This window comes from Bombus terrestris, chromosome 6 (genome assembly GCF_910591885.1).
Source record: "Bombus terrestris chromosome 6, iyBomTerr1.2, whole genome shotgun sequence".
In the NCBI taxonomy this organism is placed as follows: domain Eukaryota; kingdom Metazoa; phylum Arthropoda; class Insecta; order Hymenoptera; family Apidae; genus Bombus; species Bombus terrestris.
In genome coordinates this window covers 900,134-924,509 of record NC_063274.1, presented here as the reverse complement: position 1 = coordinate 924,509, position 24,376 = coordinate 900,134, and the positions used below count along the sequence as shown (strand labels likewise).

The 24,376-nt window shown below is 41.2% G+C and overlaps 1 protein-coding gene across 2 annotated transcripts in view; it reads left to right on the top strand.

The window, feature by feature from the left end:
- Positions 1–24,376, top strand: part of LOC100643268 (zwei Ig domain protein zig-8) — a 59,213-nt gene that overhangs the window by 23,045 nt on the left and 11,792 nt on the right. For both annotated transcript variants that reach the window (XM_048406353.1, XM_003402839.4), the window contains exons 3-4: positions 10,100–10,269; positions 14,858–15,068. In XM_048406353.1, the coding sequence (XP_048262310.1) occupies positions 10,100–10,269; positions 14,858–15,068 (381 nt within the window). The remainder of the gene's footprint in view (positions 1–10,099; positions 10,270–14,857; positions 15,069–24,376) is intronic.

The window sequence follows — 24,376 nt, the reverse complement described above, 5'->3', positions numbered from 1 at the left end:
AAAATTTTGCTACGGAAACCGTGACTAAGATTCAGCGTTAATTTTTAAGAATTACGCTCGTCTTTATTTCGATGATCGACTATTTCATTGTCAGCGCTTTAAGTATCGCGCGATAAATCGTTTATTCTGCCTTTACGAAACTCAGTTCCATCAACTTTTTTTCTGTTAACATCGCGAAAGAAGACATGTCGACTAGTTCTTGGAGATACGTTAAAAAATTGCGCGACCATGGACAAATTGGCTTGTCAAATTTCGAGCGGCGAAAGAAAAAAAGAAACAGGAAAATCGAACGACATTTGACGGAAATGCGATTCGGAATACGAAAGTTCGGATGAACGCAATCGACGATGTACGTCGAAAATCCTAGAAGCGACTGAAATCCCGCGGAAATAGACGCCTACGTGGCGAACCGCGGCGCGGTGTGACACCGACGATCGACGTATGCAACGCGTTCGTATCTTCGAATCTTTTTGCCACCCGGCAATTCAACCGCAAAAAAAGCATCGCAAGGGAAATGCCACTTACGACTTTTGCCATTGCCAATGACATTTTTCTTTTTGCAGACCAGGCTTTCTCTCACCGAGCCAAAGATCTTTGTGGAAATTAACGATACTTTCAGTAAGCTGTCACTAATTGAAGCTTAAGCCGTTTTAATAGAATAGCTATATTTTATTTGGAAGAAAGTTATTTAATAACTTTATTTGTTCTTTTATATTCGCGAATAAAGAAACTATCGCGTCTTTTTTACGAGATCCAATCACATTTATAGTATACCAGAGCGTCAATTAGTACGAGTATTTTCATATAGCAACTAATGCGGATGGTCCTCTTCAGCTTTCGCCTTTGATCGAATTTCCACCAGTTTGTACGAGAAGGAAAGGGAAAGGGAGTATTCTCGTAACGATACCGATTGATCGGAAATTTTCTTGTCGAAAGTTTCGTTTGTAAGCGGTTCTGTGACGGATTTAAGAAATACGAACCTGAAAGATACCGCAGTCTGTATGTCATGGTGTATGCAACGATAGAATTTCCACGATCTCGTCCGTGGTTTCAAAAACATTTTTATTATTTTACGTTTCGAACTCACATTTTTGTGGTTCGATTTTACCCTATAGACTATAACGGTCGCTACTCCATTGAAATTCCTCGAAACTTTGAAATTCAATATGGAAGCGACGAATACCGTTATTTTTTAATCTTTCTTCTTCTCTAAACAATATTCTCGCAAGAAAGAGCCAATGGTTTAACAGTTCAATATACATATATGTGATCTTTTTTATTTATGCATATATATATGTAGTATCGGGGCCAAAAGGCCTAAGGTATCGGCCGAACCATAAACGAAGTTGCAAGAGCCGCGGCATCGTCAGGTACATCAATGTGCCGTTGGGTCTTTTTAAGTGGACAGTTTTCGTGGAAAGGACCTGCGTGACCCTGATCACGGGCGTTTCGCGACACCTGTTCCGAAGGACGGGAAAAGGCAAAGAGACGCTAACGGGAGAGTTAGTTGAGATGCCGGAGAGGACGGATGCAAAAGATGTGCAGAGTGTGAGTTGAGAAGCGAGAGCGAGCGAGTGTAGAAGCCGAAGAGTATGAATTGGGAAGTCGAAAGCCGCCCATGAGAATAAGACGTACAACAGCATTGTAATCATTTCGTTGCTTCGAATATCATTTATTCAATCAAAACATCATTACTTGTCCTTTCCTCTAAGACCCCTTAAGATACTACATATATATAATAACTTATCATTTTTACAAGAGAAAAAACTGATAGAAAATATTTAAATTCTCGAATTTGGTAGATTTATTTTAAGACTGTTTTATCGTCGAACAGCTTTTACTACTACGTTTGAAATGTTATAATGTACTTATATGTGAGTCGAAAGAAAATGTCAAGCAAATAGCACGAAAAAAGTTCGAGGAACTCGAGCTGTAGAGCGTATCTTTTGTGGGACGTCTTTGAGTAATTGATGAACTACCTAAGTGGTCCTGTAAAAAGCCTGTCGCAAAGCAAAATGGCTACAACACGGCAGGATGGTAGCCTTCAGAATTATTATCCGATCTAGTTTCTACTTTCTTATTTTATGATACTGGAAAAAATATATTTTAACGTTTATTTATGTATAAACTACTTGAAAGATAAATAAGATTATCGAGCAATGAAACAATTTAGGGAGAGATCGTTCAACATCGCTTTAACACGAATGAAATTTTGATAAAGTTTGACAATCCGTCACGTCATAAATATATAACGTGACGTATTGCTGATCGACGTAATTTAAAATCTATCCTCGAAAGGAGAAATTAGCGATAGCTTGATACAGTAAACGCCAAGGATTAATAGAATCAAGTATCTATTGGATTTCTAGAAACGACGGTAAATCAACATTTTTTCCTGTAGTTTTCGTTTGGTTCGGATTCTTTGAATACTTTATACTTCGACCGCTTTGGAGACTAATGGAAATAGACTGTATAACGCCAAGTGATCGATAAATAATCTACAAATATACGTTCCGCATCTCTGTTCGGTTACCAAATTTATTATCAGCCATTATCCTTTTTCCTCTTTTATTTGATTTTAATCGATTATCTACTTCGGTCAAACGCTGATGTTATCATCGCTCGAAACGGTTGTGTTTTCGATTTTTTTTTTAGTAAAAACCAAAGATTAAATATGGAAGATACCCCGTATCGTTCTATTCGACTATCGTTGACCTATAAATATTTATGAAAACTATGCGAAATTTTCAAGAAGTCACTTTGCTAGAAATATTATTTAATCAATACGTCAGACGAGATATATTAAAGTTTTATAACAGTGCAATAAGCCGCGCCGACGGCTTATACAAGGTATCAAGTATCTCGTCGCGATGTTAATAAACGAGGGGGAACAGGCTCGCGACACTCGATGGTACAAGCTAGCGTTCAAAAGTTTTACGAAATAAGGAAAAATGATAAAACTTTTGAACGTAGCCGACAGTTCCCGGTTTCACCGGCACGCCATATTGTTCACACGCTAAAAGCCGAGACATTTTCCTAGCTTGTATTTTCCCATATTTCCTGGTTACAACGGCGATATACGTCGCAGCTTTACGGCGGAAAAGTCGCGATGCCCGGCGCTTCTTCCGCTAAACGAAGACATCCCGATCCAATTTCGTCGACCAGTTACGCGATCCTCTTCGAACTCGAATACCGTCAATTTTCTGCTAATATTCGCTCCTCGGTCTGTTGATTTGTTTCATCGAAACGTCCGGTTTCTGCCGTTCTATGTATTCGCGAAAATTGCCATTCGCGAAATGTTCCCGAAGATTGCCTGTGTTGCCAAAACACTGTAATCCAATGAAAACGTTTAGCAGAATGTCGTCGTTACTTGCCCTCTGCGTAAGATAAAAATGGCGTGGCGTTGACTCTAAGACGCGTTATATTCGCCAATAGCTCGATGATACCACGCAAAAAGAAGCGAATGCCGAGTATCGACAAAATTTATCGAATCTACTAATCGATTAAAGCATCAGGTTCAGAGTCTTATGCGTTTTAACCGCGTCATTGGTGGTCTTCTTGCTTCAAATGCCGGAGTTGTTGCACGTAAAAAGTCACATCAGTCAGGTTATTTTTGCGCCAAGTTTCGTCGTTCGACGAGGCTTCTTATACGATCGTACATTGTGGGTCGTACCAGTCGTGGATATACGATAAGAAGGCGGGATCATTCGTTTCTAGGTCAGTCGTTTCGAAAGGGTCAGTCGTCGTAAAATATAACCGGAGTACCGAGATTTCAGGACTCCATGGTTGATGACCCTACTACGAAACCCGAATATGTAATACCTTGCTTTTGACATGTTCCTGACGTATAAGAAACGTGGCATGTCAAAGAAATTATCAATCCGTACTGCTGTAGAAGCTAGGTTATCGAACGACTCTCGTCTCGCATAAATCGGTTTCCAAACATGTTTCCTGGAAAAAAAGACTCATCGGTTTCCAAACGGAATCTCGATTTCCGAACAGGCGATCACGTACTTCGTGTGCCGTCGTTGGGGAGTATCGACGTATTCTTAATCGTGTAGTATACGACGTTTAAACGATCTCTATCTTGTAAAGTCTAAACATTAGCCAGCTAAACGTTACGCTTTGTACTCGCTTCTTTTATCTCTTTGTTGTTCTTTACGGAATTGACTGGCACGGAAGTGAGTTCTTCCCCTTCATGGACTATATCGCTTTTATTACGACGAGAGATTTTCGCACCGCCATCCTGCTAATAATTCATCACGCTCCCCTTGTTCCTTGTTTCCCTGGAGGTCATCGATACGTTAGATTGTTATGTAACACAGATTTCTCCTGCCGAAATTTGCTACGTATCTTACGAAGATTGAAATCGTTCTTCGATCAAATTATAACGTCCACGTGATTAACGCGTTTTTGGTTTTTGTTCCGTTCGTTGGGACGTGCTTATTTTGTACCGTGTCGAAGGAAATTGCGACAAGGTAAAACATCGTTTTAAACAATTTGAACGAAACGTTTTTACCGATGTAACGATAACGATCGAAATTATCAGCCGCTGCTTCCCCTCTGACAACAGCGAATTTACATTTTAAGGTATTATCGCGATAAACTATTATGCGAAAAAAGTCATGACGCAAAAAATTTTCGATATTCCTCGCAAATAAATTTTGTAATTTAAAAAATGTAGGGCAACGGTGTAGTAGCTTATAAATTTTGCGGGTTCCACAAGGAAACCTTGCGAGTCTGAAAGACCAGCTTCTGCGGTCTTGCAACCTCTACGCGGATACTATCACTCTAGTAACAATCTAGGTACTGTGCTCGAACACACTGCCCCATCTTAACAAATCTCCAAAATTCCACCAGCCATTTCATTTTCGCGGAATTACTTGCGATTAAAATTGTTAAACGAGATATCCCACTAATAACAACGTTTTCAGATTCGTTTTTAAAATTTAAAAGATCTTGAAAATTTCCTTTTTCTACCTGAATACGCGAATAATTGCGAGGGAAATATTTTTTTCGAAATTATTTACGTCTAGCTTTTACGACTAGCAAACGCAAGCGATATAGATCAAATCGATCGTGTTTGTATCTCAAGGAATTATATGGCATTATATGGCAATTGATACTGTTGCCCACGATATTCTGATATCGAAACTATCGTCGATGGGTATTTGCGTCCGATTGCTTGTCTTGGCTCTCGAGCTACCTATTTGACCAGTTTGACCTGTTAGACAGATTGTGCTCGTTGTTGGCTCGTACTTGGCCCCAATTGATGTAACTCCTTAAACATCGTATCTGGATTCTTTTCTCTTTATCCTATTTATCAACCTATTTCTACCGTTTGTCGGTGACTTAAACATTTTCAAACAGATACTGTGCCTTCGTAATTGTATTTTGTTGCAACGTGATCTTTGTAACTCGAAGCGTTGGTGCGACATAAATGGTTTGACACCCATAGAAAGAGCTATTTTATACGTTCTTCGGGGAATATACGTTTAATACTGCACCCTGGTTAAGCTCGTAAAAATCATGTCCTTGCTAAATCTGCTGGATGTTTCGAGTCAACGAGGATTCTGACGGATTTATTATTCCTTTTTAAGATTACTAATAGCGTTACTCGTTGCCTGCAACTGTTTTAGTCGTTACATCTCCATGACCTCACTGGATCTTTTAGGTTCTCCCATCGCGCTGCTTATCCTCATTCGTTAATTCGCAGCCTGTGTCTAGATTATTTTGGTACTAGGATCTGTAACTTCAGAAATTCCAATCGAGGAATCTTGTAAAGTATGCGACTCGTTCGTCGTATACGTGCTTGCGTTCTATGTAAACGTTCTGCATTTAAACTTATGCGCACCAATAGGGACTTACCTCCATTTATCATCATCGCCTGTAGTAATAAAGACGATATATACAGTATACATGTATATTTTCCATGCGATCACCAAGTATGAAACGGGCTGTCCAATCGAGAAACTCATTGAAAAAATAAAGGAAGAACGTGATGATCGATTGGTTCGAAGCGATAGGTAGCGATAGTCGGTAGTTGATCATTCAGCCTATTGACGGACGATTCGAATAATCGAGAGTTTGGTTAATAGATATTCCGATAATTGACATTCCATGGATATTGTGCGGAAATTTCTGCGGTGTACAGACGAAATGATTAAACGCGGAAGTTCGTCAAGGCGAACGGTTCGATCGCACGAACGAACTAACGACGCGTTTGTCGTGGCTATTGTCGTTACAAAAGAAAAAAAAGAAGACAATTATTTTCCAAACGAATTACCTTCGATGCTTATTTCCGGAGAAGTTCTTCGGTCGTATTCTATTCCGTTCCAACGAATCATCGAGAAGCAAGAAATCCCTCGGTTCTCCTAAAGGGTAGTTTCTTTTGGAATGAAAGAACGCGGCCGAGATGGCTTTTCCGGTGACTCGTACGAGCTGGGAATGGCGCAAATAATTTACCAAGTAATCGTAAAAGCGTGGATCTGGCCGGCAAATAAATAGAAGGGGTTAATTTTCGAGTGTTTGTTCGATCTAGGTAGCGGCCTAGGCGAGTTTATTACGGTAAATATCTTTAAGGGATCGTATATTATATCTGTCACGACGCCCTTTGCCTTTTTCCCGCGTCCCCTAACCCTTTTAACCTGATAAATGTATTTCGTGAGGTTGTACGAGGGTGCCGACATCTCGATGCAATTTCCAAGATAAATATTCCCATCCTAAATGTTGTGGCCTGGTAATTTACTTTTTCGCTTGATTTCGCATTAAAGGCGAATACTTGACAAAACAAATGTGCCTACTGTAATATCTTTTTGCTGTCAATTAAATCTACCAAAGCGCCCTATCTATCATCCCTTTCTTTGAGAATTATTCGCGTACTTTAATATCCGGATCACGCGTATTTCAAATATCTTCAACAAACTATTTATCCGAATATATTCGAGCCTCGCTGTCGCGTAAATTAATACAAACCGTTGAAAATCTTTCCAGATATCGCACGTTTTTACATTTTTCTCGTTTGCGGACATTATACAAATAAAGAATAAATAAAGACTTTTGCTAGTAGCTTGGAGATTCTTCCTTATTCAAGTTCAAATGCTGAAATTCTTATTCAAGGTCGTCGATTAATCGCCGAAGAAAAAACAACGCAATTGAAACGAATATAGAAATCGTTTCTATGACCGTATCGCTATAATCGTATAAATGTAAATGGCAATGAAACGGAAAATAAATTAATGTAAATGTAAGTCAAAGCTCGATATCTGGTTTTGAAGCGCACGGATTATACGAGATTAATACCACGAAAAGAAATAGAAGGGTTGATATCCCCTTCATGGAGACAATCGAGTTAATTAACGCTTTAATGGCGACACGACGCGCATACTATATTAAACAAGCGGCGTGTCCTTGCGGCGATTAAAGTATTACCGTTAACACTTTCAACTTTTGCTATCTTTATGAAATAAGGAGCTGCCTGAGGCGAAACTGTGGCGTATTTGCAAAACTACCATAGTCTCGATGAAACGTGTCACGGTAAATTGATGCGTTAATCTATAAGATCTTCGGCGTCCCGTTTTCATCGAATAAACGTAATCGTTCGAATAATTAAAACACGTAAATCGTTACTTTCTGCAAGTGTTAACGCAATGGGATAACGTAGATATTATTATAGCGTGAGTTAGCGAGGATCGAACGGAAAAATATTCGGATTAAAGGGGTGGCGCATGCGAGCATTCTGCAACACGTTTCTACGGTCGGTCGTAATTTTTGTCGTTTGGTGATTGATCAATTCGTCTGGCTGAGCAGTATTTTCCCTCTTAAATCTGACCGTACGCCGTGACACGGCGATCAGGAACGAGAGGAATACTTCGTAGGCATTTCAAAACGGTTAATCAACGTAGCTGTCGCGAGTACGAAGCGAGGAAATGTTTCGCGTGAATTCCGGCTGATCGATCTCGTACGAAAACCGAACGAATAGAAAAATATCGAAACATCGAAACTGCGATATAGGAAGGTAAGGTGCTCTAATAAGATTTTCCTCGTGAAAAGTCGCTTGGTGGTTTCGTCAACGGCTGAATTGCATTCGATATGTGACTTTAAAAAAGGAATCGTTACGTGCAACTTTTCGTTCTTCTCTGTGCGTAGGATTTTCATGGAAACAACGTTATTATACAAATGTCATTATATAAATTATCGTTAACAACGAATTGAAATTTTAATTACAAGCATTTCGATTCGGCAAGAAAGACGATATGTAATTAAAACGCTGATCGATATTTCCAATCGTATTAAGCCGATTTCAGCTCGATGCAAGATAAAATTCTACGTACGTACGTATTTCGTGTTTCCGTAAGACCAAAATATTTAAGATGTAGGTAGATATAAAATGCCAAGTAACGACTTATTTTCAAAGGAACTGCCGCGCTAGTTGCACATATACGTGCGTATGTTACGCATATATACGCATGTATATTATCGTAAATGTATAGGAGGATATAACATGCACGAAGGTCCAACGAATCTTTCGAGACGACCATTTCCGGTAAAATGCGTTCATCCGATTTTATGGCAGATGTACGCGTCCGTACACGCAGTTACCTGCACTCGTGCGAACGGGATCGTATTTGCCGCAGTGCAGGAACACCAGGAACAGCAGGATAGTTATGCGCCAGCCGTCCCACGGTGTACTTTCGTGCCACTCGGCTCCGCGAGGACCATTCGGTTATTCATGCGTTCCGGGGCGATTGGTAGGGCTCGTTGCTTCGTCCGAATTACGCGTATAAATTGCGCAGTTTCCGAATCCTGCAAACGAATACGCCGTTGCACTTGTAATAAACTTTTTCTCGTTCGAAGACTTTATCCGTTGTTCTTGCGACGATCGAAGCGCTTCGCTCGACGTAAGGACGTTAATCGTAAAAAACGGAAAATACGTTCGGCCTTCGATATTCTTGACAAAACGTTCTCATACAACGATATTAGGATGCTTGGCGTTTCGACTCGTCGACAAAGTTGCAATTATTATTCGAAGATTATTCAAAGATTACGCAAGTAGGAAGTCGATAGAGAATGCGTGTCCTCGTTTCCAATTTTTCACCATTACTTAAAGTTTTCCCAAAAATTTGTTGCCATTTGACTGATACGTATTTTGGTTACTGGTAAAAGTTGCCTAAAAAACATCGACATGTACCACACTGCGTTCTCAAATTTTTCACGCAACGCTGAAAGGCTTTGCCTTTGTGGTACTCGGATATTTTTGACTTTAAAACTCGGTGATAACGCCACGGAATTTGGGCTTCAATTTTTTAGAGCGACTTTATCGATTCCATGCCTGCGAATATTTTTCAACGCCGTAGAATTGCTGACAATGTTATTAAAGTATAGTTGCTGGTGCATGTACACATGGTTGCAAGTATATTATCGCTCGCTACTTCCCTTTGACGCGATCTAATTTTAATAAATGCGACTAGCGGCCGAGCGAGAAAATTATTTTTCACGAGTCCGAAGGGTTGCGCGCCGCCGGTTACCTTGCGTAATTACAGGGCACAACAAAGTAAAACGGTCAAAAAGAAAAGAACAGAAAAGGGATCAAAAAGAAAATCCATGCACGCGATAAAAGTAGAAACGCTATACCCGACACAAAATACGTACATGGGAGGAAACATGAAAAAGGACGAAGCATCGACGAGAGTTATTCGCAAGATCTGTTTCGCGATACATTCGGCCCTTCTATAACACGGTTAATTCGTTCGCCGTTGTATCGAAACCTTGTTAAGCGAAATCAAAACCGTGCGATGGAAACGTTCGCGCTATACGAGGATGGTCCAAATTTATTAAGTCGTACTATATGGAATCGCGTCGTAATTTTTGCACCGTGTTACATCGAAACCGTGTTTTCAGAGTACCGTGGTATAAGAGAGTCGAAAGTATTTGATACGTGTTCTCGAATCGATACTTGCGAAAAATCTGGCTACGAGGCGATATATCGAAACCTTCGATCGTGTCGTTAGCTCGCTATCGTCTATAAAATACGGTTCCAAGGATTCGCTTCTGAAAATCGCAATCTTTTTTACAATTCTTTTTACGTTTTTGCTTTCAGAAGAAGCTGTGCACAGTACTCGCTTAATCGAAACCGGTACTTTTCAAGAATGGCTGACGCGACAAGATTCGAATCCTTACTTTGATACGTCGGTTCCGTCGAACATGACGGGCCTGGTTGGGAAAACCATCCAACTCGTTTGTAGAGTGAAAAACCTCGGAAACAGAACCGTAAGTACTTTGGTTATTGACTCGTTACTTTGAAATTATTAAATTTAACGTTGCGTTTGCTCGGTAACAGAATAGGCAAATAAACAACAAAAAAGATCGTGGCGATAGTTACGAGCACGTAGTCGATGGTCAAAGACAATCTCGTCGAAATCGATTTCCCAGAGAATGCACGCTTTTCTTATCGTATTTCGAGAGCTTATAAATCTTCCGTCTTTGCTCTACTTTTACCTTTCAGAAATAAACCTGACGCTTGTTTTCCATCTTTGTACTCGTACGATCGATGTACCGACGTATAAATGTCTCGAGTTGTCGAAGCAACGTCGTAGATATCGTCGTGATTATCGAAAAGTCGGAATTAGCGTCAAAGGCGTACACGCGTGTGATTCTGACAGCGGGGGTAACGCAACGTTTCAAACGCAAGAGCCGGTTCACGAAATCGGCATGTATAACCAGCCAGTCGATAAACGAGACGTCAAACATCACGCGTGCTGGGTCAACCGATTTGTTTGCGTGGCACGCGTACGGTCCCAAGAGTGGCATGAAATCGGCTAAAACGTCAACATTTCGCTGATAGTGGACGAATGGAACGCTTCGTAGCGTCGAATTAATCCGCGAATTACGGTGTCGCGAAGGGATCGTGAAACGTTTCTAAACGATTGTTTGCGCAATTCCGTTTGTCGTCAGAGATCGATAGAGATGAATTTGGCACATCGAAAGGCGGCTCGTTATTCCAGTTACGTTTCATCGGACCGAATTTCAATTTGCGCTATTACGACCTGAATTAGACGGATAATCTTAGAAAATTCTTCGCTGTCGATTACTTGCAAATTGCGGTGAAATGATCGACCGATGTTTAATGCGCGTACGATGCGTCTTACGCATTTATCGGTAGATCAAGTTTCTTAACCGGAAAAAGAAGAAACGCGTTTATAGACCGTTCAAATCGAACAAATACAGCGTGTTACGTTTTTCGTCTGCAATTTCATCCGTATGCAAAACGCGTGTGTATAGCGTATACGCGCAACAAAACTACGTACGTGCGTACTAACTAGTACGTTTCGATGATATCGTACAGTTAGGTCCACGCGTGCGATGTAACCACGACACGAGTAAAGTCGAGATTTTTCAACCCGGCAAAGTTACACGAGGAAACTGATTGATTAAGAGACGATATTCCGAGGAGAAAAGTTTACTTGGCACCGCTTCGCTTTCCGTCCCCTGCTTCAAAAACTGTATTTACCTTAAAAATTGGTCTCTTTTGCTGAATACACGAAGGTTCGCACATGCGACGTTTCCAAAGCAGGTGCAAACACTTCTGCTGAAAACTCCGGAGTTAATCCGAAGCGAAGAACGTCGTAGGTTCGACTCGCGATATTTGTTTGAGAGCAAACACACGTCGATGTATACGATGTATACGTTAGAAAGAGCGAATACATAGTTGATTTTATTCGCATCGTAAATGCCGCGTCTAAAGTCTAAAGTACAAACGAAGCAGTTTGTATCTATTTATTTCCATATCGTTTGTTTACCGATATAAATTATGTATTACATATGTACATAGTTACTTTTTTATTTAATCGCATAACACGTATTAATTTATAAATGGGTCTATATAAACGAATTTTCGAACTGCGCACACTATATTACCGTACCACATAACATATCTCTCAATTCCGCTAATGCACGTTAATTACTAATTACACGTATGTTGAATATAATATTTCAAAATTAAAATTAAAGAGCAGGAAGTTTGAAAAACACGGAGAAATATGTCTTGTAACGTTGTACGGAATAAAGATACTTATCTTTTTATCGATAAGGGCGTAACAGATTTAGAAATATTACGCGAAATCTAAACGTAATTTCAGTTTCATAAAGTCGGTTTCAGACGGTTACTAGGAAATTCATGTATTTGCGTAATGGTAAAGCCTTAAGCTGTATAGCGGTATTCGTAGTAAATGATGAAATATGTACGAGCTTGGCGTGTCTTTTGCGCTGCTACACTTACGTTGGCAGCCAGATGATTTTCTATTCCAAAACCTATGCGAATTCTATCTCTTTCGTCGAACGTTATAACGTTTAATAACTCGAATACATTTTTGTTCTTAATTTCGTAATTATATATATTTCCATAAGGTCTCTAGTGTCCTGCTTGAGTTCGTAATCGAGATTTCGTAATCGCCGTAAAATAAAAGAATCAACTGGAATTGAAATTGCGTCGGTAGGAAGGAAGAACGAAATACGTACATCGTCAGCTTCCACTTGTAAATCATAAAGCGTTAAACGGACGCTATCGGTAATCGTTTGTACATCGAATATTACAGGTAGATAGGAAATATGGTCGGATGCAAAGTGGCGTGCGGATCGCGTACAGAGATTTGTGACGATTGCTCGGCCGCAGATAAAATGACCAAGCGTAATCTATTAAATGGAAAAAAGCTACGAAGCAGTCGCCAAGATCGATTCATCCTTCGAAAGGGAAATAACTCGAGTACTAATGTTATTGACTAGATTTCGTTCCGATCTTGCCTTGCGTCATCTTGCGCACTCCTCGTTGAAACTTTATCGATTTGCTTATCCCACGTCCGAATAAAAATCATCTTCGAATATTTTTTCAATTTTCCGTATGCCTGCTATCGTAGCTAATTGTGGATATTGTCGTGACAAATTTTGCGCAGCAACAAGCTTTTATACCACTGTCTACTACATTGTATTCGACGATTCAGGTAGGAAGTAAAGTCTCCCACGACGTATTTAAAAAATCATCTTGCTTCTCCGCTCCTTACTCTCGATAATATACAGTTCCGTAAAAAATAGAATAATGGTTATGACGGAATGTTTCTAGCAAGCAAAATATCGGTACAACTATACGGTATGCCGTTAAATTTTCATTAGGAAAGATAACATTTACGACGCAACTTTCGAGGTAATGCAAATACAGTAGTTCTCCTTTATTCCGTTGTAATAAACCGGCGAAAGTATATAAGCCTGTAACGAATTCCGGAAGGATAGAAGTAATTGTAAAAACTTTAAAGCTAAAAATATATCCTACGAGTTCGTGACTCGGCTGTGACACGGTGATTCTGGGAATGAGGTTTATGCAGCCGAAAGCATCGTGTCCCTGTTACGCGAAAACGTTCTGAAAATTGAACGTGACCGCGCGATACGTTAGTTGCGAGCGAAGAATAAAGGATCAACGAGAAGCGTGGGCAACGACGTTGTGCGATTTGGACGGAGATGTTAACTCGAAAACGTCGGAAAAATGACGAAAGTTGCTTAACTCGTCCGCGAGATAATCCATTTAAGGTAAACGTACTTTGCTCGTGAATTAAACAAACACAGAGAGAACAGTTTTACTCGTACGGTAGTAGTAAAAGGATTGATTCGTAAGTGACGCGAACCAACGAATCGCGCGAGATTAACGACGTAGCCTGCCGCTGATAGAAAATAAAACGATTCCGTAAAGTAAACGATGGATTGTATCTATAAAGAAGAAATGACGTGTAAGCTTAACGGCTTTGGGTTGAAAAGTAATGGTGTAACAGCGCGAGCAGGTGCTAGAGGAAGGAAAAGGGGAGAAGTAGAAGTTGTACGATCCAATGTTATAAAAAAGGGTGCGCAACCGGTAATAAGCCGATGTCGAAAGATGTCGAGCGAAATATAATGCAACGTGCTTCGCATGCCGCATTATCTTTGGATACGACTTTTTAACGCTGGCACTGTCTCGCTCGTAAAGCCTTGAAAAACGGCTTCTTCCAAAGAAATTCGAGCAAGGCGCGCGTCGCAGAAAACTTTCTTACGCGATATCGAGTTAATTTTCTTCTTCGAACCGTCGAATCATAAAAATCCAAGGAATCGCTGCCTTTACAACTTTTTCTTTCAATTTTTACGAAATTGTTACTGAATCTTTAACGTATCATCGGAGAGCGTTAAGCGGTAAGTAAAGAAAACGAGAAATGGAAAGGAAATTAACTCGCGCGATGTAGCGAAACATGTCTAGGAAAAATGAATATACGTAGAATATATCTTTTGTTAGGGAAAATGGCGAATATACACGTACGTAAGTAGGTTTTGTCGATACTCGTGTGGCAATGTTTACGATATTGCGGCCTGGAAAAAGCACGTAAGCGGATCGTTTCGCGTGTAATCATTTTTGAATTTTAGGAGGCCCATTAATCTCCGGAATGTGGTTCGTTCGACTTTTGTCGCGTGCACAGTTTGGCGCGGGTTAGATTAGCTCAGCCAACCGTTCCAAATGAAAACACAGTGGCTAAGAGTGCACCTGTTTTCTTCCTTTTTTTGTACGTTTATACTCGGTCCCGTAACCTACCTGCCCCAAAAATGAACAGAATAATATCGATATCCGTACACGATAATATAATCGAGATTAGCGATGAAATAGCGGTATGCTTTTAGTCGAGTATGCAACGAAGTTTACTTCTATTCACCGGCGATGTAACTTTCCTAAGAACAATCGCGTTAATTAGATCTGCTTCCTACGGTCAGTTTGGATACCGTGATAAGAGGAATATGTACGTGTTATTTGCCAGGGAAATCATTTAGGAAATATTCGTTTCGTTGATTTTAGGTTTCGTGGGTAAGGCATCGAGATATTCACCTGCTGACGATCGGTCGGTACACTTACACGAGCGATCAACGTTTCGAGGCGATGCACACGCCGCACACGGAGGAATGGACATTAAGGATACGATATCCTCAGAAGAAGGATTCTGGTATTTACGAGTGCCAAATATCCACAACCCCTCCCATCGGATACTCTGTTCATCTCAACGTGGTCGGTAAGATATCCTTTAACCCGGATAGAACTCTGTTACTCTAATTAAATTACCATGGCGAATTACTCGAACCAACTTCTTCCATGCTGGTCCGCTTAAATCGAATAACTTTTCTCGCAAACGTTTTCTACGTGACACTAATGCATAGAATTGCTTACCCAGCGCAGACGCGCGCGGCTACGTACAAAAGTTTGACTCGCATCACGTCGTAAGCAAATCTCGAGGACGAAAACTCGGATAGAGGTGACCTCGGTTTTCTCGTTTTAACGGACGACGCGAGGTGTTGCGGGCGAAATTACCACGCGAATATCGTAACTTAAGGGCACACTTATCGTCCCAGACTTTGTAACCAAACAGATATCGCGACAATCACGTACGTATCGGCGGCTTAATCGTACACGCGACGACGGTTACATGAAAGGAAACGCGTTATTATTCTAGCAACGTAATTATACGAGCCAGTAAGAGCGTGTATCGAGCGACGTTCAAGCAACGCGACGAGAAGAGAGGAATAGAGGATATGGAATCTTCCGCAGGTATAAACACCCTAATGACAATGCGGAAACACCGTCGAACGTACACTCTGATGCCGTCTGACGAAACCATCTATTAATTTGGAGGAAATTTTCGCTGCTGGATCGTGACATAGTTATAATTATTTGCTCGCAATCATTGTCATCGAATTGTTGCAATCATTGTTTCTTTCTTACAAGCTAGATTAATCTTTATGGCAGATATCGTGTTTGATGGAACGAAAAATCACCCCGATATTCTTATAGTCGCTCGAACGCGTGAAATATGAAAATATGAAAAGCTTCTGGACAAAGTGTATGTTCGGGCTGCAAAATTTGTTATCCGAATGTGTCTTGTCAAGGGTATTTTGGCTCGCTGAAGCTGGAAACGAGGGTCGTTTTTCACAGAAACGAACGGTTTTGAAAATTCCGCCGTACGAACATTTGGCCGGAGAAAATCTTAATTGTAGAAACCCGCGTAAGACTACGATCATACAGAGCGATAAGCTCTGTAAAGAAAGCAATGGCGCAATATCTGATCGGCACGATCGAATCTGATCCATTACTCGCGATTCACATACGTCAAATGTATACGGAACAAAGCAAACAGTAGGTCACGAGTATCAAATTGTAACAAGCGACCCTGATTTTCGGCTTCAACGATCTCAAAAACCCCTGATAAATGTCACTCTGGTAGAATACTTTGCAGTCTGGATGCATTTATTTACATTTGTTACGATTACAAGCGCGATGTACTTTCATAATCGATCCTAAACATCTCCCGTTCTGAGAGGCCGCGGAATCAATTATCGCTTAATTACTTCACGCGATAATTTATTTCCAGCTACAAATCGGAAATCTCATCTTGGTTACTTTCTATACAAGCCAAGTAACTATCAAACGATAGTTTCTGCAAGGAATGTATGTACCACTAGAGACGAAAGTTTTGCGAAGGAATGCAAGTTCTGTAAGCGCGTTTGGGAATTGTAAATTAGCACGGTAACGTTCGTTACGTGTTCTGTGTTTTCGTCTTTAAGAAGAAGTACCTGAACGTAGCTAATTCGAACGACATCCGAAAATATCGTAGGTTCTTAAGCTTCTTCGTGATAAACGAAAGGCACAAGAGTTAAAGGTCGGAAGGAAAGTAGCGAAAACTAAAAAGAAGAAAAAGTGGAGGTAATGGTTGATCCGATAGAATGGATAAAGTGGATAGAATAGGAAGGAAAGAATATCAAGAGAGGATTCTGCCGATTTTTCCTCTTTCGTTTCTTTTCACGAGCAATAGGTTCATTAGCCTCGACGATAATTGTCTCGCTGCGTGACTCGCCTTTGCAAAATACCGGTCGATACTCGATGTCCGAAAGAGTCTTCCTGCTATTTTCTTGTCCTCGTCGGGTGGAAGTCGTGGAACTCGTAAGAGCGGTCCTAACTCCTACGGTAAGAGAGTCCCAAGATATACGGATCTGTGTAACGCTAGAAACAATCGCTCGATTTCTTTTTTCTTCTGTTCGGTCTGCAGGATTTTAGCGGTAGCAACTAGTCGAGGTTCGATAATAGCCAGTGACATTGATCGATCGCCAACCCTGGAGATCGAACCGGATATACCGATGATCCGGGAACAAAACGTAGCCTACTAGAAACGAAAAGAATCGCGTACATATACGTATACGTATGTAGATCGTGATCGATCCGACTGGATACGATGGAATTTAAGTATCTGCCGATCTGTCGCGGTTATAGCGTTACAGTTCCGATTCTTCCAACTTATAGGAAATCCTATGAAATCGAATCGCGAAAATAAGATCGATAGAAATTGTAAACTTTCCTCGTTTCCTCATAACGTTAAGAAAAGCTCTCTCTCTCCCTCTCGAATTTTTAATCGTAGAAGATACTTATCCCGCGAATGGAATCGTAAAGTACAGAAACAAAGTCGAACGAAAAAATAACTATAATCAGTCGCGAAATGTAAACTGTGGATACGAGTTCGATCGAGATAGTCTGCGTAGCTTTAAGAATATTCGTTGCTTCGTGCTTGCTGGTAAAAAGAAATAGCTGTATATCGAGGTGGAAGCAGACAACGCCGCTAAGAAGCAAGGAGCGAACGTTGATTTGGAATAACGGTGCACGTGGCTCGGTGTATCGTGCAAACTCCGCGTATTTACACGAAGTTCGAAGGTAGAAGCAGAGAGGCGAAGAAAGAAACGGTGGAGAGTCGGATACGTCTTTAGGAAAAGCTCAAAAGGTGTTGGACAAATTGTTCATTCGTGGCAAATCGACGCCAGTTCCCGGTTTCTTTTGCGACGTCTAATAAAGGAACTAGACTAGAACGAATCGAAAAACAATTGCCGAGCTTTCAGCGGCATTCTTGGCACCCGATACCCGTGAAATTGCTGCGACAAATTGAGTCTTTCTGACGACAACAACAACGGCAACATCGACCTTTTCCTCTTGGTACCTGCTCCTTCTAATACTCGTCTCGTCTTTTTCTTTCTCTTTTTCTCTTGCTCGTGCTCGAACCTGGAATGCAAGCCAGTTGCATGGAAAAGAAACGACTCCGTCGCTCGTTTCGTTGTCTCCTTTAAAGCTTCCCTTCTTGACGAAATCGTTTGTTTCGCTGCCGCTCCTCCTCGACTCTGCTCTTGCTCGCTCGAAAACCGCGCAATTTATTTATAATTCTTCGAAAAAATTCTCGTCGACTCAAGCAGCAAATCAAAAGTATATTTTGCGCCGGGAAGTTTCGTGGCCGTTCCATCTCTCTGCAAATTGAATTTGCGGAATCGAGTCAAGACATCATTTGCCACGACTTTCTCCTCCGTTTCACCGTCGGCTTTTAATTCCGCGAAACGAACTTCGTTTCTGCTAACACCAACAAAAAAGGAAAGGTATTTAAACATTTTTACCTCGGAGCTCCATTACAGAAATAAAGTTAATTCCTTGAATGTTAACTTAAAACACGTCCGTTGTCATACTTCTTGCTATTCGAAAGTAACAGTTTTACGGGCTTTTACCAACGTATTTCCCCGCTGAAATTTTCTTTTAATTATTCGGTTTACCTTGCGCAGGAATCGTTCTTTAATTCTCCGTGAAAAACATTCGACAATCATTCCCGGAAAATGTACCGCGCTCTATTCAATACGTTCCCTTTTATTAGCCACCCTCTTTTCCCTTTTTACGAATTCACCGCAAGAAAAGGATCCGTGATCCGTCGAAACGATCACCGTTTACATTTATAGCCTCTTTACGATCGTCCCTTGTGTTACTTTTATCGCACGCATCGCAATTGCCGTGTCTAAACTACACGAACTTTGCGATAATCGCAGAAAATTATTTGCTGTAAATGCCACAGGCATTATCGATCTTGACTGTAACGCTGTTTGCGTACATTAATTATTACCGTTTTATCAGAGATTCCGTTTCTCACCGTTTCCGAAATCTCGTTGCATCTTCGCGTTTCGTTAATTCCTATTTCGTTTTTACCATCGTTCGATGATATTGATAAATCGCGACTATTTATGCAGAAAATAAACGAGAGGTATAAACCGAAGGTATCGGAGATAAATTTTGTTTAGAAACGTTGTCTGTTTTTGTTCGATCGAAACAGGGCATTTCTCGTGTTTGAAACGTTCCTATAATACGTATTTTATTCATCGTTCCAATTTACCTTAGTTCGCTATAAAAATTCCAACGTTCGCTGAGAGAAGAAACAATTTGCACGAATTTTTTCCTCTTTTGATTGCCTATTTCTGTCGTTTAATTAATTAAAGCACAACGCCGAGAAACTTCGGTTGACGCCAAGCTTGACGAAAGAGGAAGCGAGAGAAGCAGAGTCCAGTGCTTTCGATCGTTTTTAATTTAATGAAATATCATTGCACGCTAGGAAGTTGAGAAAGCAACGAAGGATCTTGGCACTTTCGATGCATACCGGGATCGAACGAGAAATCGCGTTCCGATCGTACAAGTTATAGAATATCGATGACGTCGACGACGACCAATGCGATCGACCGGCAATTGCGAATTTTGACGTCACTGCGGAGGCCTTTACCTTTCGATCTTCTCAACGCAACGCAAACCAATATCTGCTTTTCGTCGTACGTCAATTTCCTTAGCATCGGCTGTTCGGCCAAGTCGTCCTTCGTTCGCGAAACGAGAAGAAAGAGTCGTGGAAAGGGCTAGTGTTCAATAATTACGACTCATTACCATAGAAATTTGATAATGGCAGAAGCGTAACGATACACTGCTGTGTATGTTAAATTTATATTTAATACACTTTTCGGGGGAGAGGAGGAGAAAATAAACAGAGTTCTTGCATCGAAGACGAGAAATATATAAATTTCATTACTTGGTCAATTTCATTACTTGCCAAATATTTTCTGTAAAACGTAAGCTACGATGCTGCAATTGTTTAACAAATATACCGAAAGTTTAGCTCGTTTGTATTTTCACGGCAATTACACCGAATATGTAAATGGATCGGATGAATAATTAACAAACGATTACCTCGTCCTCCGTTACGATTTAATAACGATATTCACACCTGGAATATTGCGGTTGAACCACAATAGATAATCATCGAAATGGCGAGCATAGAGACGAGTCTGCGTTTTCCCGTGAATACACCGAAATCTCCGTCTCCTTTCGCATAAATTAATATCAACGCCTGAAACCGTATAAGACAAACGGGGAAACTGTTTGAAATAACCTGACGTGTATTCGAGTTGTTAATGTTTTGGAGCGCTCGGTTTGTACCGTGGCAGCCAGCTGTTCGAGTACTCGACTCCGTACGGTGAAGATTCTTCGCAAATACAGGTTGAAGAGTCTTGTGCAAATCGGCCGACAGGATTATGAATTGAAATACGCGGGCCACTGGTCTTCGATAAAACTAGATCACGATATTCTCCAGAGGCATGGAGAAATTGCACGTTATACGGCGAATGCGAAAACCTTGTACGATTGATCGATCGTGCACGGTAAATGAATGGAAGACGGCAAGATTTAAGTGAATTAGGGTTGGTTCTCGTGACCTCGACGGAATTAGAAACAATTCCCGATTCTTGGCATCAATCTTATCAACGAATTCATAAAGACGAAGAAGTGGATAAAAATATATGTATGTGTGTTTTTCTACCATCTTTAACGAAATGTTGCGATTAGATTGGAATCGGAACGAATCGAAATTTGTGTACGTGTCTTTCGTATCTTTCAGATATGTACAGCGTTTTCTAGGAAAGAGGCGTTATAAGATTCGAAAACTGCAATAAATTATGCATCTTTGAATAGGACGTAAAAGCTTTTTTACTTCCAGGAGTAGAAACTTTCGAAACTCTCGTATGCGAATAAATAAAGTTAAACGAATGTACCACTTTTATCATTTTAACGTATCTATATTTTCTGGTAGAAAAAAAAAAACTTAACGCGGAATAAATATAAGAAAGGGAATAAAATTAATTGGCTTGAATCCTTAAATTTGCAAGTCGAGTTGTTTATATATTCCATTGTGAAAAACATCGAATGAATAATTAATAACGTGATTTCGTTGATTATAAAAATTCATTTAAATGTATATTTAATATTTGTAGAACATTTTAATTAAGATATATTATACTAACGTCTCGTTAGTATAATTATTCCCACATTATTGCGAACTTTTTGCTTCGTACGCGTTGACGTTGCGATAAAAACTGGTCTATAAAAACGCACTTTCCGTTCATAGGTACATTTTCAGTTTTTCACTTGTACGTTCTTTGCAGGGCAATTTCGCTAATTTGGAATAAAAGGTGAGAGACGTACGTCATGTTCAAAGAACATTTCGCGCCTACTGCAACGGCGTGCGACGAGTATCGGTCGCGAGCTAATCGAAGTCGACGGTCAGTGCTTCGTGCACAGTTAAATTCCGGACACTGCGTACAACGTCCCTGTGATTCGTTACCTTCCTTGTTCGCGACATCGTTCGCTGGAAGAGAGAAAAATACGGCGTTCGCGTTCGATTGATTCAGACTCGTTCGTCGAACGCTTGCATCGTGGTATCGCGTTACGCCTGCAGTTGAACGAAACTCTGGTTTATCAAAACAGGAAGACGCAAGGTTCTCAAGAGCTTTTACAGCGACCGTAGCGAGACCTTCTTCTCTGATGGAAGAGGCAGCTTTTAAACGCGAAAACCGATTACGCAATCCACGGCGCGTATGATTGCTCGCAACGATGGAGGAAGAGGATGGCTCGCATTAAGAATCCGAGGCTTTGATAAAACAGAAGCAGATCGCGACGGATCTCATGCGCAATTTATTGCTAATACGCGCCACGAAGTGCCGTCATCGTGACGGATTAACGAGGCGCCGCGCCGTTGAAAATGCAAAAAGCTTTAATTTCAATGACTATAGGGTTGGTGTGGCGTACGAGCTGAATAATTACATGGTAGGAAGGGGAGGTCGGATCATCGTGATAACAATACTCGAACCTCGGCGTTACAGCGTGCTATTGTAATTACCTCTCGTGCCTCAAGTGCAACGTGCTATTTTCGTGAAAATACCGGGGCCCTGGCACGCTCTATGCACGATACACCGATATGTTCCTCCGGCAACGCCCTACCCTCTTTTTTTACCGACCACGCTAACTACGGCCTGCCGAGCATCTTCCATTAGTTGAATAATTGCCCGGGGAAAAGTGCTACAATGTGCGAACCTCTGTACTTTTCGATCGTTACCAAGGACGCGAGTATACATTTTGCGTTAATAACGCGCCACTCCGCAAGCTGCGTCCAACTTTTTCCTTGGCTCGCGTATCCACGCATCAAGTACGCTTACGCTTACTTACCTCGTAAGAGGGACATTTGGACGATTGTTTGGTCCAACGAGAGTCCAAGTTGCACGGTCCTTTGATATACGATCGTGCCATATTCGAGCAACGAAATCGGGCAAGCTTCTACAAAACTTTAAAAACTGCACTGCGGTAAAATTTTACGAGCTAACGTATCGTTCGAACGAACAGAGTTTATCAACAACCGCACGAGCGAATATTTTCTGTGTATGGATTAAACGCATCGGTAAGACGGAACAGTTGGAAGATTTTCGACTTTGTGGATTAAAGTAATTCTTGACGGCCTATAAATTTCGATGGTGTTCATTTACGAGCTTTGAAAAGGGTCAGTTGGCGTGGCTAAGAGGGACGGCAACGGGAAAAGCTTTTAACGATTGAGGATCAGTCGAGCATATCAGTTACAGTAACGGACTACATCGACGCGGCAGGCACGGGAGTGATACCTACAAAAGCATTGCTTAATCCTGTTTCGATAATCCTCTCACCGGCGCGGCGCTGCTACGTTCCACCAAGTATCCTGCCGGACTAAACCACGAGAAATTCCCACCAAATCGAAAGTACCAAGTTTGAAATCAAAAGCGAAATTTAAGTAAATTATCTCGTGTTTTCTAATGTCTTGAACTCGAACGGCCGTAATTCAGCTTTAACTCCTTTTAGACGATGCGTTCATCTCTCGAGCGAATTAATTGGATTCGAAGGTATCCTTTATGAATAACGCTTGACGGGCAGGCACAACGACGCGAACAGAAAATCTGTGTAGTTAACGAAGAAATTGCATTAACAAAAAAAAAATAAACGTACGTTTATGCTTCGAACTTTGCAAATATTCAAAACGAATGTTTCGTGGAAGATTATAGACTATGCATCTCGCGCGTGACAAATGGAACGATAAAAGTTTCGCGCGCATGAACCGGACGAGGGAAAATGTCTTGCTTGAAAAAATACAGAGAGGAAAGATCAAAATGTTTGGAGGAAGCGAAATCGAAACGACACCGATTACGAAGAAAGAGAGAGAGAGAGAGAGAGAGGCGCGATCGCGTGAGAGCGATCCGAAAATTGGTTCGAACGAGCACAACTTAAACAGGAGTTCGTTTGAAGGTTCGATTGATCGAATAGAGTGTGCGGAAAGGACGAAATGGCGTTAGGCTGGAAAGGATAAGGGGATGAGGAAAAAGCAGGTTGAAAGGAGACGGTTTGGCGGAGAAGCAGCTCCGATTATTGCGACACGTCTAGCGGCCAAGCAATTTCTGCGAAAGCATCGGTTAATCCGGTTTCGATAATCCTCTCATCGGCACCGGTAGATTCTAGTAGCTGTAGTTTCGGCTGGAAGCAACGAAGGAGGAAGATAAAATAGAACGAGAGGCACGACACGGTGGTGGGTTAAAGGCGAGGAGACAGAACGATTCGTGTAAAAGACCGAGAGAAAGAGAGAGCAGATTAACGAGCTGTGCGGAGGATACGGGTGATATAAAGTTTCGTTAGTTCAATACGGTGGCGAATGATTTGGAATGTTGGCCGTACGCCAACCTCTTTCCAGTCGGTTTAACTGAAATAAAGGATGTCATATTGAGAATTTGCCGAAAATAATGTTCCGACCGATAGTGATGGCGCGCTATTGTAAGCAGAGATCGGTTCCTGGGGGATCCTGGCCGCCCGGGCAACGTTATTTTGCGGGATTATCGCGAACGATAAAACTGCTCCGTCATCGCGGTCGGGAATAACGATCGGGGTTGTTAGTCGATCGCGGTCGAAAATAACCGCGAGCTTTTACCGGCCCTTCCATTAGGATTGTACTCGCGGTCGAACGAACGGTGTCTCGTGGAAATTTATCGTTCGGCTGTGATTAATCCGTCGCGAAAACATATTACGACCTGCTCGACCAAACCACCGACAAATGCTCGTCCGACTGCATTCCAGGTAAACGGATATTTTCTATTAATCGATCGATCCACCGGAAATAGCGCGAGTCGCGGAGGAAATTGTTAGGCC